This window comes from Zingiber officinale, chromosome 7B (assembly GCF_018446385.1).
Source record: "Zingiber officinale cultivar Zhangliang chromosome 7B, Zo_v1.1, whole genome shotgun sequence".
Classification (NCBI taxonomy): domain Eukaryota; kingdom Viridiplantae; phylum Streptophyta; class Magnoliopsida; order Zingiberales; family Zingiberaceae; genus Zingiber; species Zingiber officinale.
The window spans coordinates 97,657,700-97,675,367 of NC_055999.1; the positions used below are offsets into that span (position 1 = coordinate 97,657,700).

General features: G+C 45.0%; 1 protein-coding gene across 1 annotated transcript; it reads right to left on the reverse strand.

Moving 5' to 3' along the window:
• Window positions 1-1,045: 1,045 nt before the first annotated feature.
• LOC122004590 (carbohydrate-responsive element-binding protein-like) lies at window positions 1,046-2,646 on the reverse strand. Its single transcript, XM_042559453.1, has 3 exons — window positions 1,897-2,646; window positions 1,660-1,782; window positions 1,046-1,393 (listed from the first exon to the last, which is right to left on the reverse strand). Exons 1-3 carry the CDS (start codon window positions 2,644-2,646, stop codon window positions 1,046-1,048), a joined length of 1,221 nt encoding a protein of 406 aa, XP_042415387.1.
• Between the last annotated feature and the right edge of the window lie 15,022 nt (window positions 2,647-17,668).

Sequence of the window (17,668 nt, forward strand, 5' to 3'; positions counted from 1 at the left end):
ACGGAAGGCAATTTCAAGGGCAAAAAATTCAGGCCTGGTGTAAGGAATTTGACATAACACAAGCTTTCACTTCGGTGGCTTACCGACAAAGCAATGGACAGACCGAGGTAGTCAATCGAGAAATAGTATGAGGTCTGAAGGTTAAGCTGGATCATGTGGGGGGCAACTGGGTGGAAGATCTACATAGCATCTTATGGGCTTATCGTACAACGCCCCGAGAGAGTACAGGTCTGACATCATTTCATCTAGTTTATGGGAACGAGGCGATGGTACCCATAGAGATTGGAGTGCCATCGGTCAGGAGGACATTATATGATGAAGGGAATGCAGAGCGACGATTGGCTGAGCTAGATCTTATTAGCGAAATTCGTGACAGGACTGCGGCTCGGCTGGAGGCTTACAGACAAAGAATGAAACAAAATTATAACAGAAGAGTGATTCCTCGATTCTTTGGAAAAGGAGATCTAGTCTGGAAGCAAGTTAAGCCCGTGGGAGACGTTGCCAAATTAGCACCCCAGTGGGATGGACCTTACAAAGTTATCAAGAAATTGTCATCCAGAGCTTATTATTTGCAAGATGGCCAAGGCAAGAAGTTAGACCGACCATGGAGTGCTAATTATCTGCGACCTTATAGAGTCTAAAGGAGCATAGGAAGGAGGATCGGCCGGGCTGGAGCATGTTTGACAGACCTAAGTAATAGGCCGGGACAAGATGTAGACCGAACATGGCAATATGAGAGTATGTTAGAGAAACAATTGTATGTCCCAATATTTCCTCAGACATATTAGGGAGTTCTTTAGAAAAGAAAACCTGACGCAAAGGGATGTACATTAAGAAGTAAAGTTTCACAAGAAATTTATAAGTTACACTGGGTACAGGCGGTAAATTAGGATCATTTGAACGGGGCAAAGACCTCATCTGGGATCTCTTTAAGGATCCGATCAATGTCTAAAAACTCAGCGGGAGGAGCTGATTTTAGGTAGTCCTGTTCATAGAGCTGTCGTAGGGACCCGGCCGCACCATATACAACAGAAGTAGAGAAACACTATCCTGCTTGTGTACAAAACTCTGGGGAACGCAGGTACAGGTCGTGACTTCGTCTGCAGCGATCATCCTCCCCGACCTTATAAATAGTCAGGGTGGTAGATACTCCTTCAGCAGTAGCTCGGGCCTGGGCTAGTTCAGTCCGAGCTGCCAAGAGTTCTACCTCCTGAGACGTCAATTGGGTCGCCTGAGACTTTAATTTCTGGTCCTGCTCTTGCGCTAAAGCTTCAGCGGCCCGCAGCTTTTGGGTCAGTTGATCGATAGCCCGCTGATGCTCCAAAGATTGTTGGTCCATGTGTTGTTGATGCACAACCTCAGCCTGGCTTCTTTCTTCTTGAAGACCCTCAATCTGGAGATTAGCAAAAGTCAAGGATACTTCCAGATGGTTCTTCCTTTTGGTCAGATCCTTTATTTCGGCTCTCAGGGCATGACTAGCCTGGGCCGGTTATTTAACTGAAACTCTAGTTCAGTCACCTTGTCCTACAGCATCTTATTTTGATAATGAATAGTGTGGAAGGAATTATTTATTACCAGGACTCTGCACACGCCTGGGACATACAGGAAATATCTGATAAGAGCGGAAAAGATAACAGTTGGGAGATCATCGAAGTTTACCTTGATATACAACTCTGAAAATTTTTCCATCTGGGCAGGGGGCAAGGAGTCCATCTGCCGCAGGCTCTCTTCCCATAAAGTGGCCAAACGACCTTTTATCTTGAGGGAGCTGGTGGGAACATCCTGTCATGACCATAACCCCGCCTCAGAAGGGACAGTGGTACAATAACAGTGATGAGTAAGCGGTGGTGGTTGCGAAGGCCCAGCGGCTGAGCCAGAAGGAGCTGAGGGGGGCGCCTGAGGAGGCTCTGGTGGTGGGGTAACTAGTGAAGGGAGATCTGAGGGGCCAACTTCATTGCTCTGACGCTGCTGCGAGGTGGAAGGTTGAGCCAACGGAGGCTCGACCTGAATATTAGGCGGAGCAGGAGGAGCCTCTGCCTGGCTCGGGACAGAAGTCGGGGTTGCTGTAGGAGGCGATGGAGGAACAGTGGAAGGGCCTGAGTCTGGCATGGCATCAAGGGCCCTACGGTGAAGTCTCTGGGTCAAAGGTTGGTCATCCGAATCAGAGTCTTCGGAAGGCAACCGAACCCTGCGTCGAGAAGAAGTGGGGGCATCCTGACCCGAGCGATCATTTACAGAACGGGCCTGACGAGCTGCCTGAGAAGCCTCTCTGAAGGCAGGGCTGGCGTAATGCACGTTGGCTCTTTGACCGAGGCCACGACCAGGAACATAAGTAGTTGGGGAAGGGATTGATTGGAGAAGTGTCGGGGTGAAGGATTGGGCTGGGGTCGAGGCCTGGGGACGGACAGGGGCGGCAGGTTGGGGTGGACACGCAACCCGGGGGCGAGCGGTGGCGGCAGGCCGGGTTGTGTGGGCAGCCCGGGGACGAACGAGATGAGCAAAAGAGGCAGGTCGGACATTAGATGTGGCTCGGCGAGGAAGACGAGGTCGGGGATTTGCATTGGAAGCCATACTGACAGAGGTCGAAGTCGAGTAAGGAAGCGGTCGCTTGTCCAAAATAACTCGACCTTGCCTCATTATCTCCATATCACTTATTGGAAGAGGTTGAACCTCTGATGCATGAGTTAAAACCTCAGCTGTACAAAACCGAGCGTAGGGTCAGCTGCTGTAGATAAAATAAAATGCGAAGAGGCATAGTAGAATCAAAAGTGGAGACTTACCCAATGAGCGAGGTGTTTCAGAAGTGAGACAGCTCAGGCTAAAATAGGATAACATTTCTTCAGATAATAAACGCGTCAAGTTCAGCTGCCATCCTGCCAAGCGAGAAGACGCCTCTATATAGGATGTATCCAAATGGAAATCCCCTAGCGGCGGGTCCTGAGGAAGGAAAGACTGCCATTGTAGGGGTCATTCTACCTCATAAGGAAAGCGAATGAAAAAGAATTTGCTCCGCCAGTCTACTTCAGAAGGTGGTAAGGGCGAGAAAAAAGCAGTTCGAAGGCGGGGTTGAAATCGGAAGGTGCCTTCTTCCTGGCGCCGAAGGGTGAAAAAGCAGTGGAACAGAGAGGTGGACCAGGAAAGTTCACAGACGTCGCAAAGCACAACAAATCTGCAGAGGATCCTTATAGAGTTTGGCGTTAGTTGTCCCAAGGGAATTCGAAAGTGGAGGCACACAGCAGAGAAGAAGGGGTGAAGAGGAAGACGAAGGCCGACCACGAATTGCTCTTTAAAGAAGGTGCAATATCCCTCTGGAGGGGCAGAAAATTGGTGGATGCCGGTGGGGATGACCACATGGGCATTATCATCCTCAACTCCGTAGGTATAACTTAGGTCATCCCGATCCAGTTCGTCGAAAGTGGATGAGCCGGGGTAGTATATCGCCGCCAGAGAAGATAGAAAAGAGGGAGAGGCCATGAGAAAGGAAACAAGAGGAGAAGAGACTGAGCGAGAAACTATCGATGCCAAAACAAAGATTCAGGAGCAACAAGGGAATCACACGGAAGGAAGAAGAAGGCGTACAAAGTCTGGAGGCAAAAGTTAAAGGAGATTATTTATAGCCGCTGCGCAGAGGGGCAATTTTATCAGGCATCATCCACCGGTGCACAAAAATTGGCGGGAATAAAGAGGGTCGATGGATCTTCTTTGAAAGTAACGCCCAAGGGTATATGTGGAAAAGTGTCAGCACGAAGCACGAGGAGAAGGATACCTCGGGAAAAGACGCAACAGTTGTCTTAAGGAAAAGTGTCCTCGCTTCCCCGGTCTGGTCTTAACCCGCGAGTGCCAGATCTGGAAGTACCCTGACCTGAATAAAGAGGGAAGGGACAGACCGGGATGTATGTCTGAGCCACATCGGTCAACCAGAAAAGGCAAGGAAAACCGGTCGGGGTAAAGAAAGGAAAAGTGTCCTCGCTTCCCCGGTCTGGTCTTAATCCGCGAGTGCCAAATCTGGAAGTACCCTGACCTGAATAAAGAGGGAAGGGACAAACCGGGATGTATGTCTGAGCCACAGTGGTCAACCGAAAAAGACAAGGGAAACAGGTTGGGGTAAAGAAGGGTATCCCGACCGAGGCTAGATAAAACTTGAACTAGAGGAACGAGGGGTACCTCTGTTTGTATGGGTCATTGTACATATCGATCAGAAAATATACAAGGCAAGGGATCGGGAAACATACAAGGCAAGGGATGAGATGCTAAGAAGCTAAGGAAAAATTGAAAACCAGTAGTTATCTCATACCCAAGGTTAATATATCATACGAGAGTTAAAAAAGTTTAAGTTAGACGGCTTCATTTTTTACAGTAAAAAAGACCAAGGCAGCCTCAGTGTTACATTAAAACGTCCAAGTACATAGTGTTGTATCATGGCTCAGTATCAGCAGGGTCAGCAGAAGTCTCAGGGAGGAGGAATACATCATCGTCATCTTTGAAGGAAGGAAGTGCCCCAGCCGGAAGCTCATTCATCAGGCGAGCTGTGTCTAAGAAGTCTTCCGAAGGGGCAGCACGAAGCAGATCCTGCTCAAACATCTGACGAGCCCCGCCGGCCGCCATAGCACAGCAGGAGGTTCATCATACCTCCCATCTTCGTCAAGAAGAAGGGAGAGGTGACGTAAGACCGCCTGTAGGCTCTTAGACGCTCTGCCTCACCTGCCTTATATGTTTCCAACTTGGCCCGAGCCTTCTCGGCATCGGCTTGGGCCAAAGTCAAATCTCTTTGACTTTGGGAGGCATCCTCCTGAGCCTTCAATAGATCAGCCTGCGTTGATCGGAGGATTGCTTGACTGGCCTCCCAGCTGCTCTGAAGGGTCTTCTCCCGGCCGGCACTAGAGACCAGCTGACCTTGAACGTCTGTTAAGCTCTTCTGAAGAGTCTCTTGGGCTTCTTGCAGACTCTTCAGGTTGGAGGATAGGGTGGTCAGCTGGACATCCTTCTCATCCAATTCAGCCACCAGCGAGCGACGCCTTTCTGCCTCAGAGGCCAGTTTAGATTCGCTGGTCTGTAGAGAAGCCTCCAGGGTCTTTATCTTGTCAAAGGCTGCGTGGGAGATATTGTCGGCGGACTCTACAGACTCCCCGATCAAGCGCAGATATCCTGCCAGGTCTCCAGGAGTCGGGTTGAGTGGATCGCGAGGGGTTAGCGGCAACCCCAACTCCTGAAGACGAGCCTTCAATACTTCATTTTCCCTATGCAAGCGGGCGGCTTGATGAATAGCACTGAGGCTGGCAGAACAAGCCTATTTACAACATACAAGGGAGGATTGTGAGAAATTCCCAAGGAAGAGCCATGAGAAGAGAAAGAACTCACCGAAACTATTTGGCGAGAGGCGTGATCCATCGGCTGATTATTCCAAAACTTCCGGATACCTAACCTCCAAGATGATGCTAGCTCGCCCTGTAACTCAACCAGACCGACAACAGAGGGAGCATCTTCTGTAGCTGCTTCAGCGTCAGCCGGTCTAGTGGAGGAGGGTAAGCGCCAAGAGGCAGTGAAGGCATATTTCTTGGAGATCTTTTCTTGGGGCATTTTGGAGATTTTCTCCCAAGATTGCGGGGTGGAGGCCGGAGCAGCTGTTCCCTGGGGTCGCGGGATGGAAGTCGAAGCAGCCACTGGAAGCGATGCAGATAAAGTAGCAGAACTCCCGGGCTGGTCAAGTGCAGGAAAGTGGGGTTGCCCGGGAGAGAAGGTCTGAGTGGGAAGAATGGCTGGCTCAGTAGGTAGGTCCCGACCGGGGGTTGGGGCAGGTACTCGGGGTGACAAAATGGGAACCTCTGGCCCCAAAGCAATTTCCCGATCGGGAGTCTCTCGGTCAGAAGTAACGGTGATGGCTTCTGAGGACTGAGAAGTGGCGGCTGAGCGGCGACCAGAAGGTAGGGGTGGAGGAGATGCCTGAATTGTTGGCATGACCCTCTTCCTTTTGCGCTGGAGCCTTAAACGTTTGGCGGGTGGAGGAGACGCAACTCGCTCTCCCTCGAACCGCTCCAAGTGTTAGAGTGTATACCGAAAGCCTAAGCTTTTGTAAACATTTATTTTGAATAAAGAATCACATTTGGTCAAATTATCTACATTTGTTTGTAGTTGTTCAATTAATTTATATTGTAGATAACATAGTATGTTGTGTCACATACAGAAGATGATGTTATCAGTACCTTATAAATTATAAACAGCAGCTCACGATCAAAATGGAAAGGAACAAACCATTGGAAGGTCGTAGTGTAATTAGGAATTAGTTTATCTTAACTATATTATTACACTAGTACACTTAGAGTGTATTGAGTAGGACCTTTTGAGGTCGTTTCTTTTATACTGACTTTATAAAGAAATAAATATCTCAGTTATTATGGAAGTGTGTGCTCTTAATCCTAATATAATAACAAGCACATATATTTGATATTTATTTCTTTAATTTATCAATGGGTGAGATTTAGTTCAATAAATCAATAAGCCTGATAAGTTGGGAAATGATATCACTTATAGTGTGTGTTGTTGATTATAGAAGGAACCTGTGTCCTAGTAATCTAGGTTGATAATGTTACCAAGATGAGCTCATAATGATTGTCATGTTAAACCCTGCAGGTGGACTTAGTCCGACATGACGATAAGGTTGAGTGGTACTATTCTTGGATTAAGATATTAATTAAATGAGTTGTCAGTAACTCACTTAATTAGTGGACATTCGACATCTTAAACACAGGTAGACTAACACACTCATAATAAGAAGGAGCCCAAAAATGTAATTTGGGATTGGTGCGGTAATTCAATAATAGTTCTCTAGTGGAATGAATTATTATTGATAAAATTAAGTTGTGTGTTCGGGTCGAACACGGGATGCTTAATTTTATCGGGAGACCAAAACCAATTCCTCCTCTCGGTCCCTATCGCAGCCTCTTATTTATAGAGTACTATACCCACCTTCATACCCATGAGTAGGGGGCCGGCCAAGCTAGCTTGTGGTTTGCTAGGGCCGTCAAGCCTTGTTCATGGGTGGCGGCTAGTAACCCAAGCTTAGGTGGCCGACCCCATTAAATTAAAAAGAATTTTAATTTTAAATTTTTCTTATGTGAAAGATATAATTTATTGGAGAGATTTAAAATTAAAATATCTCTTTAAAAGGGATCTACAAAAGATTAAAGAAAGAGATTAGATCTCTTTCCTTATTTGTAGATTGGAAAGATATTTTATTTTTCTTCTTTATAAATTATTCACATGTAGAAAAATTAAAATTATAGAAATTTATTTTTATCAACCATGAAGGGATTTTAAAGGGAAATTTTATTTTTTAAAATTTCCAAAGACAAATAAGGAATTTTAATTGTTGATTGAAATTGTCTTGTTTGCTCTTGTTGATGTGGCCGACCAAGACATGGATGTTTAGGAAATTTTGTTTAATTTTTCTTAATTAATTCATGTCAAGGAAACTTAAGGAAATTTTATTGTAATTAAATTTCCTTATTTACCAAAGCTAAGGATTATAAAAGCGGGGGTTGGGGAGCCTTCATGAGACACAACCTTTATTATTCTCTCCCTCTTTTCCTTGGTGTTATGGCCGGCCATCTTCTCTCCCTCTCTTCCTCTTTGTGGTGGCCGAAACTCTACCTTGCTTGGAGCTTTTGTGGTGGCCGGATACTACTTGGAGAAGAAGAAGAAGAAGGAGAGAAAGCTTGCATCCCTTGGAGCTTAGTTGGTGGAAAAGTTCTTCATCCTTGGATTTTGGTGCTTGGCCGAAACTTGAAGGAAGAAGAAGAAGGTGCTAGGTGGTCCTCATCTTGGAAGATCGTTGCCCACACAACGTCCGAGGTTAGAAGAGGAATACGGTAGAAGATCAAGAGGTCTTTCTAAAAGGTATAACTAGTAATTTTCCTTTCCGCATCATACTAGTTATTTTTGGAAATAATACCAAATACAAGAGGCTTGTGATTCTAGTATTTCGAAATAGTTTTCGAATTTGTGTTTTTTTTTATTTTTCTTATCCTTGTGATTTGATCGTTCTTTTCGGTTGACCTAAAGTTATTTAAGGAAATTAAATATTAGTTTTCCTTAAAAGGCTTTGTCTAGTCGGTGGTGGTTGTTCCCATATCCAAGAAGGTCATGTGCCTCGCCACGTCAGTACTGGAAGCCAATTTTGAAAATTAATATTTAATAGAATTAATAACCTAGGTGATTTGGATCAAAAGTATTAAGTTCCGCAGGAGATCCAAGTCTAAACCTAAAAGAACAAATAGATTAAATTTTGGATCAAACGTGTTAAGTTCCGCAGGCGATCCAAGTTTAATTTAAAAGAACACATGGTAGCTAGGAAAAGGTTCAGACCTTTGTACAAAATTTTTGTACAGTGGAATCATTAGGTTTTCCGAGTAGCAACCAACACCAAGGTGACCAAATCTTCGGCAGGAACGACATCCAGAGGAAGAGTTGGGAAGGCTTCAACCTGGGCTGGCACAGAGGGGGTTGGTTCGGAAGCGGAGGGAACTGACTGTGAAGTGGTAGGGGCAGATTGGGAAGAGGTAGCCAAGCCCTGTTTCGCAGCCAAGCCTTGTTTTAACTCCGCACTCAAGGCTTTCAGTACAGAAATAGATTGGTGCTTGAGGTCGGAGGAATAGGCGCAGAGCATAGCAGCCTCTGCAAAGTAAAATAGAGATACCTCAGTTAGCGAAGAATTGCAAAGAGGAAAACGGGGTCTTACCTAACGGAGACCCTATCTCCGCCTGAACTGGGCTGAGCTCAAACAAATACAAAAAGCCTTCCAACAATAATATGGACAAGCGAACGCTCAAGCCCCAAAGTTTTTCTGAAACGGCGTCGCAGGAAGATTGATGGGAATGTACAGGAAGGTTGGAGGGAATATCAGGGCGCCAAAGGGTCAGTTCGACTAGGGGTGAAGATGTAGGTAATCTAATAAAGAAGAAGTGTGACTTCCACCCCTTATTGGAAGAGGGCATATCAGAAAAGAACTTATAGTCAGGCCTAGCTTGTACCATAAACACTCCTGGTTCTGAGCGTTTGAAAGAGTAAAAGTGATGAAAGAGCTGAACGGTCAAGGGAATTTGGTATATGCGACACAGAATGACGGTGCCACATACAATCCTAAAGAAGTTGGGAGCAAACTGAGAAGGACAGATGCCAAAGTAACAACTCAAGGAGGAGATGAAGGGAGGTATAGAAAAACGAAGTCCTCCTAGGAGATGATCCCGGAAGATAGTCATGAAGCCCTCAGGAGGGGAGGAGGGATGTTCGGAAGGCGTGGGGGCACGTAGTTCGTAATCCGAGCTAAGTTTTAGGTCAGAGCGGATCACAGATAGATCATGCTCATCTATATCAGAAATGTAGCATGAATACCAAAAGGAGGCCTTACCATATGCCATTATCAAGGTTAGGGAGGTCGAAGAAGAGGGCAGTCGAGAGAAGGAAGAGCACCAGATGTGAGGAGTTGAGAAAGGAAGAGCTAAGACACCGGAGGCAACGAAGTAGTGAGAAAGGCGAAGACAGTCGAAGAGCGCAAGGCAACGACGGCAAACTGCCTTTAGGGCTTATAAAGGAGGTTTTTCCTAGGGAATATTGAAAGATGAGTTGACTATATTTTTGGGTAAAGCGTTCAAAGCCGTCTGATCACAGAACGACAGGTCCTTATGGGAAGTCGTGTACAAAAAGGAGTGGAGTCGGCGGTATCATACAGCGTAAGCAATAAAGGCACGGGACAGGTGTCACCCCCCTATGAAGCGTATTAATGATGGGCGTGATAAGGAAATCATGAGGGGAAATGGGCGTACAAAAAGCGTCTGATAGGCGAGCCTCTTGGGAAACGGCGAAGAAAAGGGGCGGGAAAGAAATTCGAATGTGGCAAAGCCACGAGATATCCATTTCCCAAGCGTTGAGTAAGACTTTAAAATATTTTATCTTCACAATACATCTGATACTGTATATATCTTGCCTGCAGACGAAGTCGAAGTAGTCTCTTCAGGTAATCTCCTAGTCGGGAGATCACCTCCAGGTCGGCAACATCCATCCTGGTCAGGAGATTACCCCCGGGTTGGCAACATCTATCCTGGTCGGGAGATCACCCCCAGGTCAGCTACATCTATCCTGGTCAGGAAGTTACCTTCCAGGTCGGCTGTCCCAGACTCTCGCCTCAGTGCGAGTTATAAGTGAGCAAGGCTCTCACGCCCAACGACCTTCCTGGTCGGCTGTCCCAGACTCTCGCCTCAGTGCGAGTTATAAGTGAGCAAGGCTCTCACGCCCAACGACCTTCCAGGTCGGCTGTCCCAGACTCTCGCCCCAGTGCGAGTTATAAGTGAGCAAGGCTCTCACGCCCAACGACCTTCCCGGTCGGCTGTCCCAGACTCTCACCTCAGTGCGAGTTATAAGTGAGCAAGGCTCTCACGCCCAACGACCTTCCAAGTCGGCTATCCCAGACTCTCGCCCCAGCGCGAGTTATAAGTGAGCAATGCTCTCACGCCCAATGACCTTCCAGGTCGACTATCCCAGACTCTCGCCATAGTGCGTGTTATAAGTGAGCTATGCTCTCACGCCCAACGGCCCTCCAAGTCGATGCAACGGTTTTCCTGATCAACACTCCTATATTCGCCAAAGCAAGATACAAAAAGTCAAGTTATCATGCCTGATGGGCCAGCAAGCTATATGGCCTGGGTTTTGGACAAGTATGAAATTTCGTCAGCACTTTCTCAATTATCTCCGCTGCTATGGCCAGGAAATCACATGGAGTAAGCAAACTATCCTTATTATTTTTGCTATTTTTATATAAGAGAAATGCAGGTGTTTTATAGAAGCCTAATGATACCCAAGCAATAGAAGGTGGGGTTACACCAGGAGGAGGACTCACAAAATAGATTTTATTCCATTAATCAAGGGTACATTTTTAGGTGTTCACATTGTTTCCAGACCCAGAAGCTTGTTCTTTTTTAGCTATATGAGCCTGAGCTCTAGCTAGATCTTCCTTAATAAGATCGAGGGAGCGCTTTAGTTGCTCAATGGTCTCGTCTATGATCCATCCTTCTTCCTTCAGTAGAGTCACCTCGTCCTCGTGCTTCATCTTCAAATAGATAATATAGTGAACTTGGCTCTGGAAGTCCGACTGAGCTTTCAGCTTGAGGGCAATTTCAGCCTGAGTCTTGGATTTGGTGGTCAGCCAAAGGCTTTTCATTTTATAAAGAAGGGACGCCTGAAGATCTCTGCTTGCAGTCATCCCCAGTAGGGCTTCTTCTTTTTGAGCCAACAATTTTGTTAGCTGAGCGATTTTCTGGAGGGAGGCTTCTTCTTTATGAGCCAATAAGCCCATCAGATGGGTGATTTGTTGAAGCAAGGAATCAAGCTCGCTGGGTGCCGTTGAAGGTTCCATGGATGCGAGATGCTTTATGAACAAGAGGATAACTTGAAGCATCAAATTCTTGGACCTTTTATAAAGAAAAGGAAGGTGAAGGGATTTCCTTGGAACTTGAGGGGGCGCTTGGGAAATAGCGTGGCATTTACTGCTCGGAAGTTGAGGAGTCAACAGGAGCATAGAGTGAGCCCGGTTGCCTCCTAGGACGGCTAAAAGTGCTACAGAGGACAGATGGAATATGAGTCGGCAGAGGATGCAAGACCCAGATCGGGTAGCAAAAAGACTGGAGGCTCGTTAGTTGGGGTTGGCAAAGAATGCAAGACCCAGGTCGGGTATTGAAGGAACTGGGGTCTAGTCAGTCGGACTAGAGCCTCCTTTGACTAGACTTGAGGGGGAGGCTTGTGATACGGTGCATTGTCGTGGGGTCGGTAAGATGAGGTGGCTAGAAGTCAAGACTACGAAAGGGTCAGAAGTCATGCTGACGTGGAGGTCAGAAGTCCAGCCCCCATGGCTGGTCAGAAGTCTTGCCAGCGTAGAGGTCAGAAGTCTAACCCCCGTGGCTGGTCAGAAATCATGCCAGCGTGGAGGTCAGAAATTTAACCCCCGTGGTTAGTCAGAAATCATGCTAGCGTGGAGGTCAGAAGTCCAGCCCTCGTGGCTGGTCAGAAATCATGTCAGCGTGAAGGTCAGAAGTCTAGCCCCCGTGGCTGGTCAGAAGTCAAGTTACATGGAGCTCAAGAGTCAAGCTCACGTGGCTATGGTCAAAGTCTCAGTTGACAGGGTAGTCAAAGGATAGAAATGCGAGTTGGGCCAGACCTGGCCTCGCTAGAAATCAGGAACGGGACCGACCCACAGGGCCGAATGCAGTTGAGAACTGGGTCCACGGGTCAGGTACGACTCAAGGGCAAGCCCACGGACCAGATAAAGACATAGAAGGAAAGGCCACTGATGAAACGATGCAGGTCGGGAGACAGACCCAGCGTGCAGGTCGGGACGTACATGCCATGGGTAATAGCAGACAGATGCGGGTCGGGAGATAGACCCAGCGTGCAGGTCGGGACGTGCATGCCATGGATAATAGCAGACAGATGCGGGTCAGGAGACAGACCCAGCGTGCAGGTCGGGCCGTACATGCCATGAGTAATAGCAGACAGATGCGGGTCGGGAGACATACCCAGCGTGCAAGTCGGGACGTGCAGGCCATGGGTAATAGCAGACAGATGCGGGTCAGGAGACAGACCTAGTGTGCAGGTCGAGACGTACATGCCATGGATATCGGCAGCCAGACATGGGTCAGAAAATAGAGCGCAGAATACAAACTCAAGGTCTAAGCACTACAGGACAAGCGAGCAAGCCAGGGAAGGGTAACAACTTTACAGGGAATAATCATCACATGTCAGGGAATATTCTAACGGTTTGGGACTCATTCACCTCTTGATTCCTCCGCCAGCCTATGGGAGGAGGCCACGTGTCGACCACCATCAGACAAAGCCTGACACCCGACATTCCTTGACATCCGCCAGGCCCCAGAAACATCCGTTGTAGTATAAAAAGGGATGCTTTGTCCCTTACGCAGGTACGCTCACTGATCATTTCTCACTAGTCTTTACTTTTCGTCCTTTCTCTGTGTTTTCTGGGAAAAAAGTACCTGACTTGAGCGTCGGAGGGCCTGACCCAGGGACTTTTTCCCTGGTTTTTGGTCTCTAACGACTCGTGGGCTCGTTTGAGTGTGCGTAAAGTCGTATCGTCATCACCCTGGTCACCTTCCCTCGTCATCCACTCATGCCAGCCTTTCCAAGGGTGTAAGGTAGATCAAGCTCCGCGGCGATTTTTCGTCAACCTCCAGCACACCAAGGCCCGCCTTCATCCGACTCAACTTCCGGACGGGATCATTATAATATCAAAAATTCTATTATTTTAGAATTTAAGAATGAAAACAATAAATCTTCCGCCAATGAAAATGTCTTATTCTAGCCTTGTTCGAAAGGAATTCCTAGGAAAAAATATTTTTCGGAAGAACTCCTAACTTTCATTAAGTTTGGAAAACGACATTTTACCAAAAGATGTAGGTAGAATATACTATTTATCAAAAGATGTATCATAGTTATCTTTTTACCAAAGAACGCATCAAAAAAACTATAATTCCCCTTTTAACCCTCCCATCAAATGCTATTTCTCATTCATCATTTTCCAAACTTCCAAACCACTTTTTTAATTACAAATGAATTTGTGGTTCGGATGCACGTGCTCTCACTCTCTCTCTTCCTCCATTCCTCTTCCTGGTCTTATAAACACGAAACGATCATGAACCTCCTCCACTTGCCATACGTCCTTGTAAAGATCGGCGGGATTGCACGAGACGAGTTCAAAGGACAACAATGATTAGCATCCTCGGCGTTGATTGACAAATTTCTAGCAAGAGTGAAATTAGTAGAAGACAGATAAAGATTTATCGATGTATGTACAAATTTAGTATTGTAAAATAGGTTAGTATTAGCAAAGGGTAATGAAAAAAAATCGTGTTTATGGTGTCATTGGATGTGTGGCGAATTAATATTGAACGACACATGTAATATGATGTACTTCATCATTTAATTGGTTTGCAAGGTGCTCCAATGTGATGCTAAATTTTAGCTAGACGTTGCTCATGCAAGTTAGGTTGATATGGTAAGTATCAGCACGTAGGATTGATATGCAATCATATCAGGCCCACTTTCTTCGTTGATCAAAATTTTCGTTTGATACCATATCTACTTTCTCATCGCTCAACCCGTCGTAGTTTTCTGGAGTTTGCATAAATCCAATTAACCTAGGTCCATTAATGGGTTTTGACCAAAATCTACTGATCGACCTAAACATGTTTGATTAGACCCATTTAACATGTAGTGAGTTTCTAGTGTTGCAAAAAGTTAAATTGTGCTATCCATTGCTTATTTAGGGCTCTCATGTTGGAACCCCAATATTGTTTTGGTGTGATCAACAAGTTAAGTTAGGTCATGTGTGTTTTTAACATTGGTCTAAGTGTGCAGGAGCTTAGGAGCACAGGTAGTCGAGAGGAAGACGCAGCTAGCGAAAAGGACGGTACGCGGTGCATCCGAAGGACGAGGCGTTGCGGAAGAGTACACCGACGGACGAGAATGAAGCGTGCGGTGGTTTTGAGGGACGAGAAGCCGGAGCAGAAGATTGCTCAAGGAGTAAGAGATGCAGCTAGCGAGAAGGTCGGCACGGGGTGTGACCGAGGGATGAAGACTGCGGATGAGTACACTGGTGAACGAGAAGGAAGCACGCGGCGATTCCGAGGGACGAGAAGCCGGAGCGGAAGCCCGTTCGAGAAGACCGGAAGTTGGGTTCGGGTGAGCCCTATTCCGGATGGCAGAGATCACCCAAGCGAGCGGAAGACTCGATCCGAGGCAAACGGAGCCGGAGCAGAAGACCAGGTTGAAAAAGTCAATAGGGTTGACTTTCCCGCCCAGGCGCCCGGGGTGCCCAGAACCCAGAACGTTCCGGGGCGCCGTAAGTCGACGTTTAACTAGAACGAATAATCGTGATCTGAACATTGGGGATAAAGTTTTATCCCCTAGGGCGCCTGGAACCCTTCGGGGCACCCCGACTAAGGCTATAAATACAATCTTGGTCCAGAAGCTTTTAAATAATTCCAAGCAATTCATTTCAGACACTCGTGCGCTTCTTTTTAGAGTTAAGCTTCTGTTTTTTATACATCAACGTGTAAGAGGCTTCTCCGCCTAGAGGAGATTTGTTAGTACGCTTTTCATCTGCCTTGGATTAACAACCTCCCCGGTTGTAACCAAGTAAATTGTGAGCATCGTCCTTTCTATTTTATTTATTTACTCTTTAAATGCAAGTGTTAGTTTAGGAAGTCGAGAAGGGTTGTGCTTTTTGCTTTTGCAAGCTATTCAACCCCCCTTCTAGCCGGCCGCCGCGGTCCAACATCTCAGTCGTTGTCCAACGTTACGAGAAGTTTCTGCTTCAATGCAGGCCTGATATCATCCTATATCGAGCCTACGTTGGGCCTGAAATTGGATGATATCAAGCCTATGTTAGGCCTGATATCATCCCATATCAGGCCCAACATGGGCCTAATATGGGATGTTATTAGGCTCAACGTGATCTTTGGTTAAAACTTAGATTTTACAGTATATATATCTTTTCCTTGCCCAACCCTTCGTAGTGGTTGAAAATATGTAAAATTACAAAAACCCTAGGTCTATCAGTCAGATTCTATCACCACCACTGATAAATTATGAAAATCTAATGTACACCATATCTAACGTTACTTGGTCTTTGCTATATTAATGTGTACAGCAACACTTGATTATGTAGATGCAACTTTGCTAAATTAGTTTTTAAATTTTTTATCAGGGACGATCATACTACTAAAGAAATTCTCTCTGAGATATGGAATACGCTTGATACAAATTCTTGTAGGGGACATGGAGTTAATGTAGGAGAATTATCCAGAACAAATATTCTATCATCTTCTGAGTATATTATCCAGAATCAACCTAGCCTTCTTAGGTGAACCTCTTATTAAAAAATAATATTAGTTAATTCTCTGAGGATGGAACTCAATCCTTAAATATTTGAGAAATTGAAAATACATTGTATTGTTGCATTATTATCTAGACAGCAATTAGCTTGTTTCAAGATTTTTACAAAAGGTGAAATCCGTCATCCTAACGGCCCTCAAGACTGCCACACACCATTGGAAGGGAGTAAATCAGGAAATTGAAACTGACTATCACCTGAGAAGATAATTTATCAATTTTTATTAGGGTTTAATTCTTGCTCAATTCTATAAATCTATCATATAATAACTAATTTGGATAGGTCCTGAGCTCTTAGCTTGTTCCAAGACAGAGATGAGGAAATGGACACTTTTAACAATTGAAGGTGACTCCATTAATGGTGAGACCGTTAAGTAGGTATCAGCAATATTCATGTTTCCTTGACATTGACGCAGATGCTAAAGGTGAGGGACCTTGTCTCGTTTCACATATGCATACATAAAAAATCTGAAGAATTGGTATAAAAGGAGGGATCCTCTCCATTGGCAAGGTACGTAAACATTTGTATCTGAACCCTAATTTCACTCTTCTTCTTCATCTACTGCATCTGAGAAACTAACCTGAGCGTCGGAGGGTCTTGCCAGGGATCCCCACCCCGAGCTTTGATCACTAACGCTTTGTCGGACTGTCTAAGTGTGTGCAGGATCTCAGAGGAGTTCTTTCTATCCGTCGGAGGGTCTTCTCGTAGTCAAGGAGTCGTCCACCGGAGCCAGTGCGCTATCTCCTAAGCTTTCATAGGATCAATTACCATAGGTGAGCCATGTTATTTATCATTTTATTTGAGCTATATTGATGATGATGCATATGAAAGATGCACAACATATTGAAAGAAAATGGAAAAAAAAAAAAAACAATAAAAACATAAAAAAGAAATAGAATTGGAAAAAAGGAAAAAAAACACAAACTAAAATAGAAAAAGAAAAAAAAATAGAAAGAGCTTTGACATGTCATGTCGTTTCATACTCCTTTGTGAAAGATTTTTTGGGAATGACATTTAGATACTATTGTATATCATGGGTAGTTTTTTATTGAGAAAAGCTAGAGTAGAGGTTGTTTACATATTTATTGAGTTATGAAAAGTTAGCTTGGAAGTTTGAGTGATATACTTTTGGGGCATTATTTTCTTATACACATTATCATTTGCTTTGATTCATGTTTCTCTTACATTATAAATAAGCTTTCATTGTTTGATCATGCATTCTTATGCATTGATAGTGGTGAAGATTAGAACAAAAGTAAGCATATGGTAGTTTAGAAATCATGAGTAGCTTAAGTGAGCTCCAGTATTACATGAATATGAGAGGAGAGCTAACATCACTTACATTGTGAGGTTTTTTTTGTTATCATTCTCAGTTTATTAATTATGGATTAAAGTTATCATGCTTGTTAATCAATGTATGAATTGAATTTATGAATGCTTGGCTCATTGGAATTTGACAATCCTAGGTAGCTTTCTTTTATGATTTTCTATACATGATTGAGAATTACTAGGGGAATATATCTATAGTTATTTTGTTTATTTGCTCAACATGTATAAAAATAAGTATGGGGGATTTGATAACTGCATTTGAACATTTTATTTTATTGTTATAACTTGATATTTCTATCCTTCTATGTATCCAAATATGTGTTTTAAGCGTGTTTCATGAGGTTGGATCTTTGTTAGTCTTCATTTCAATTACTATACATTTTATGG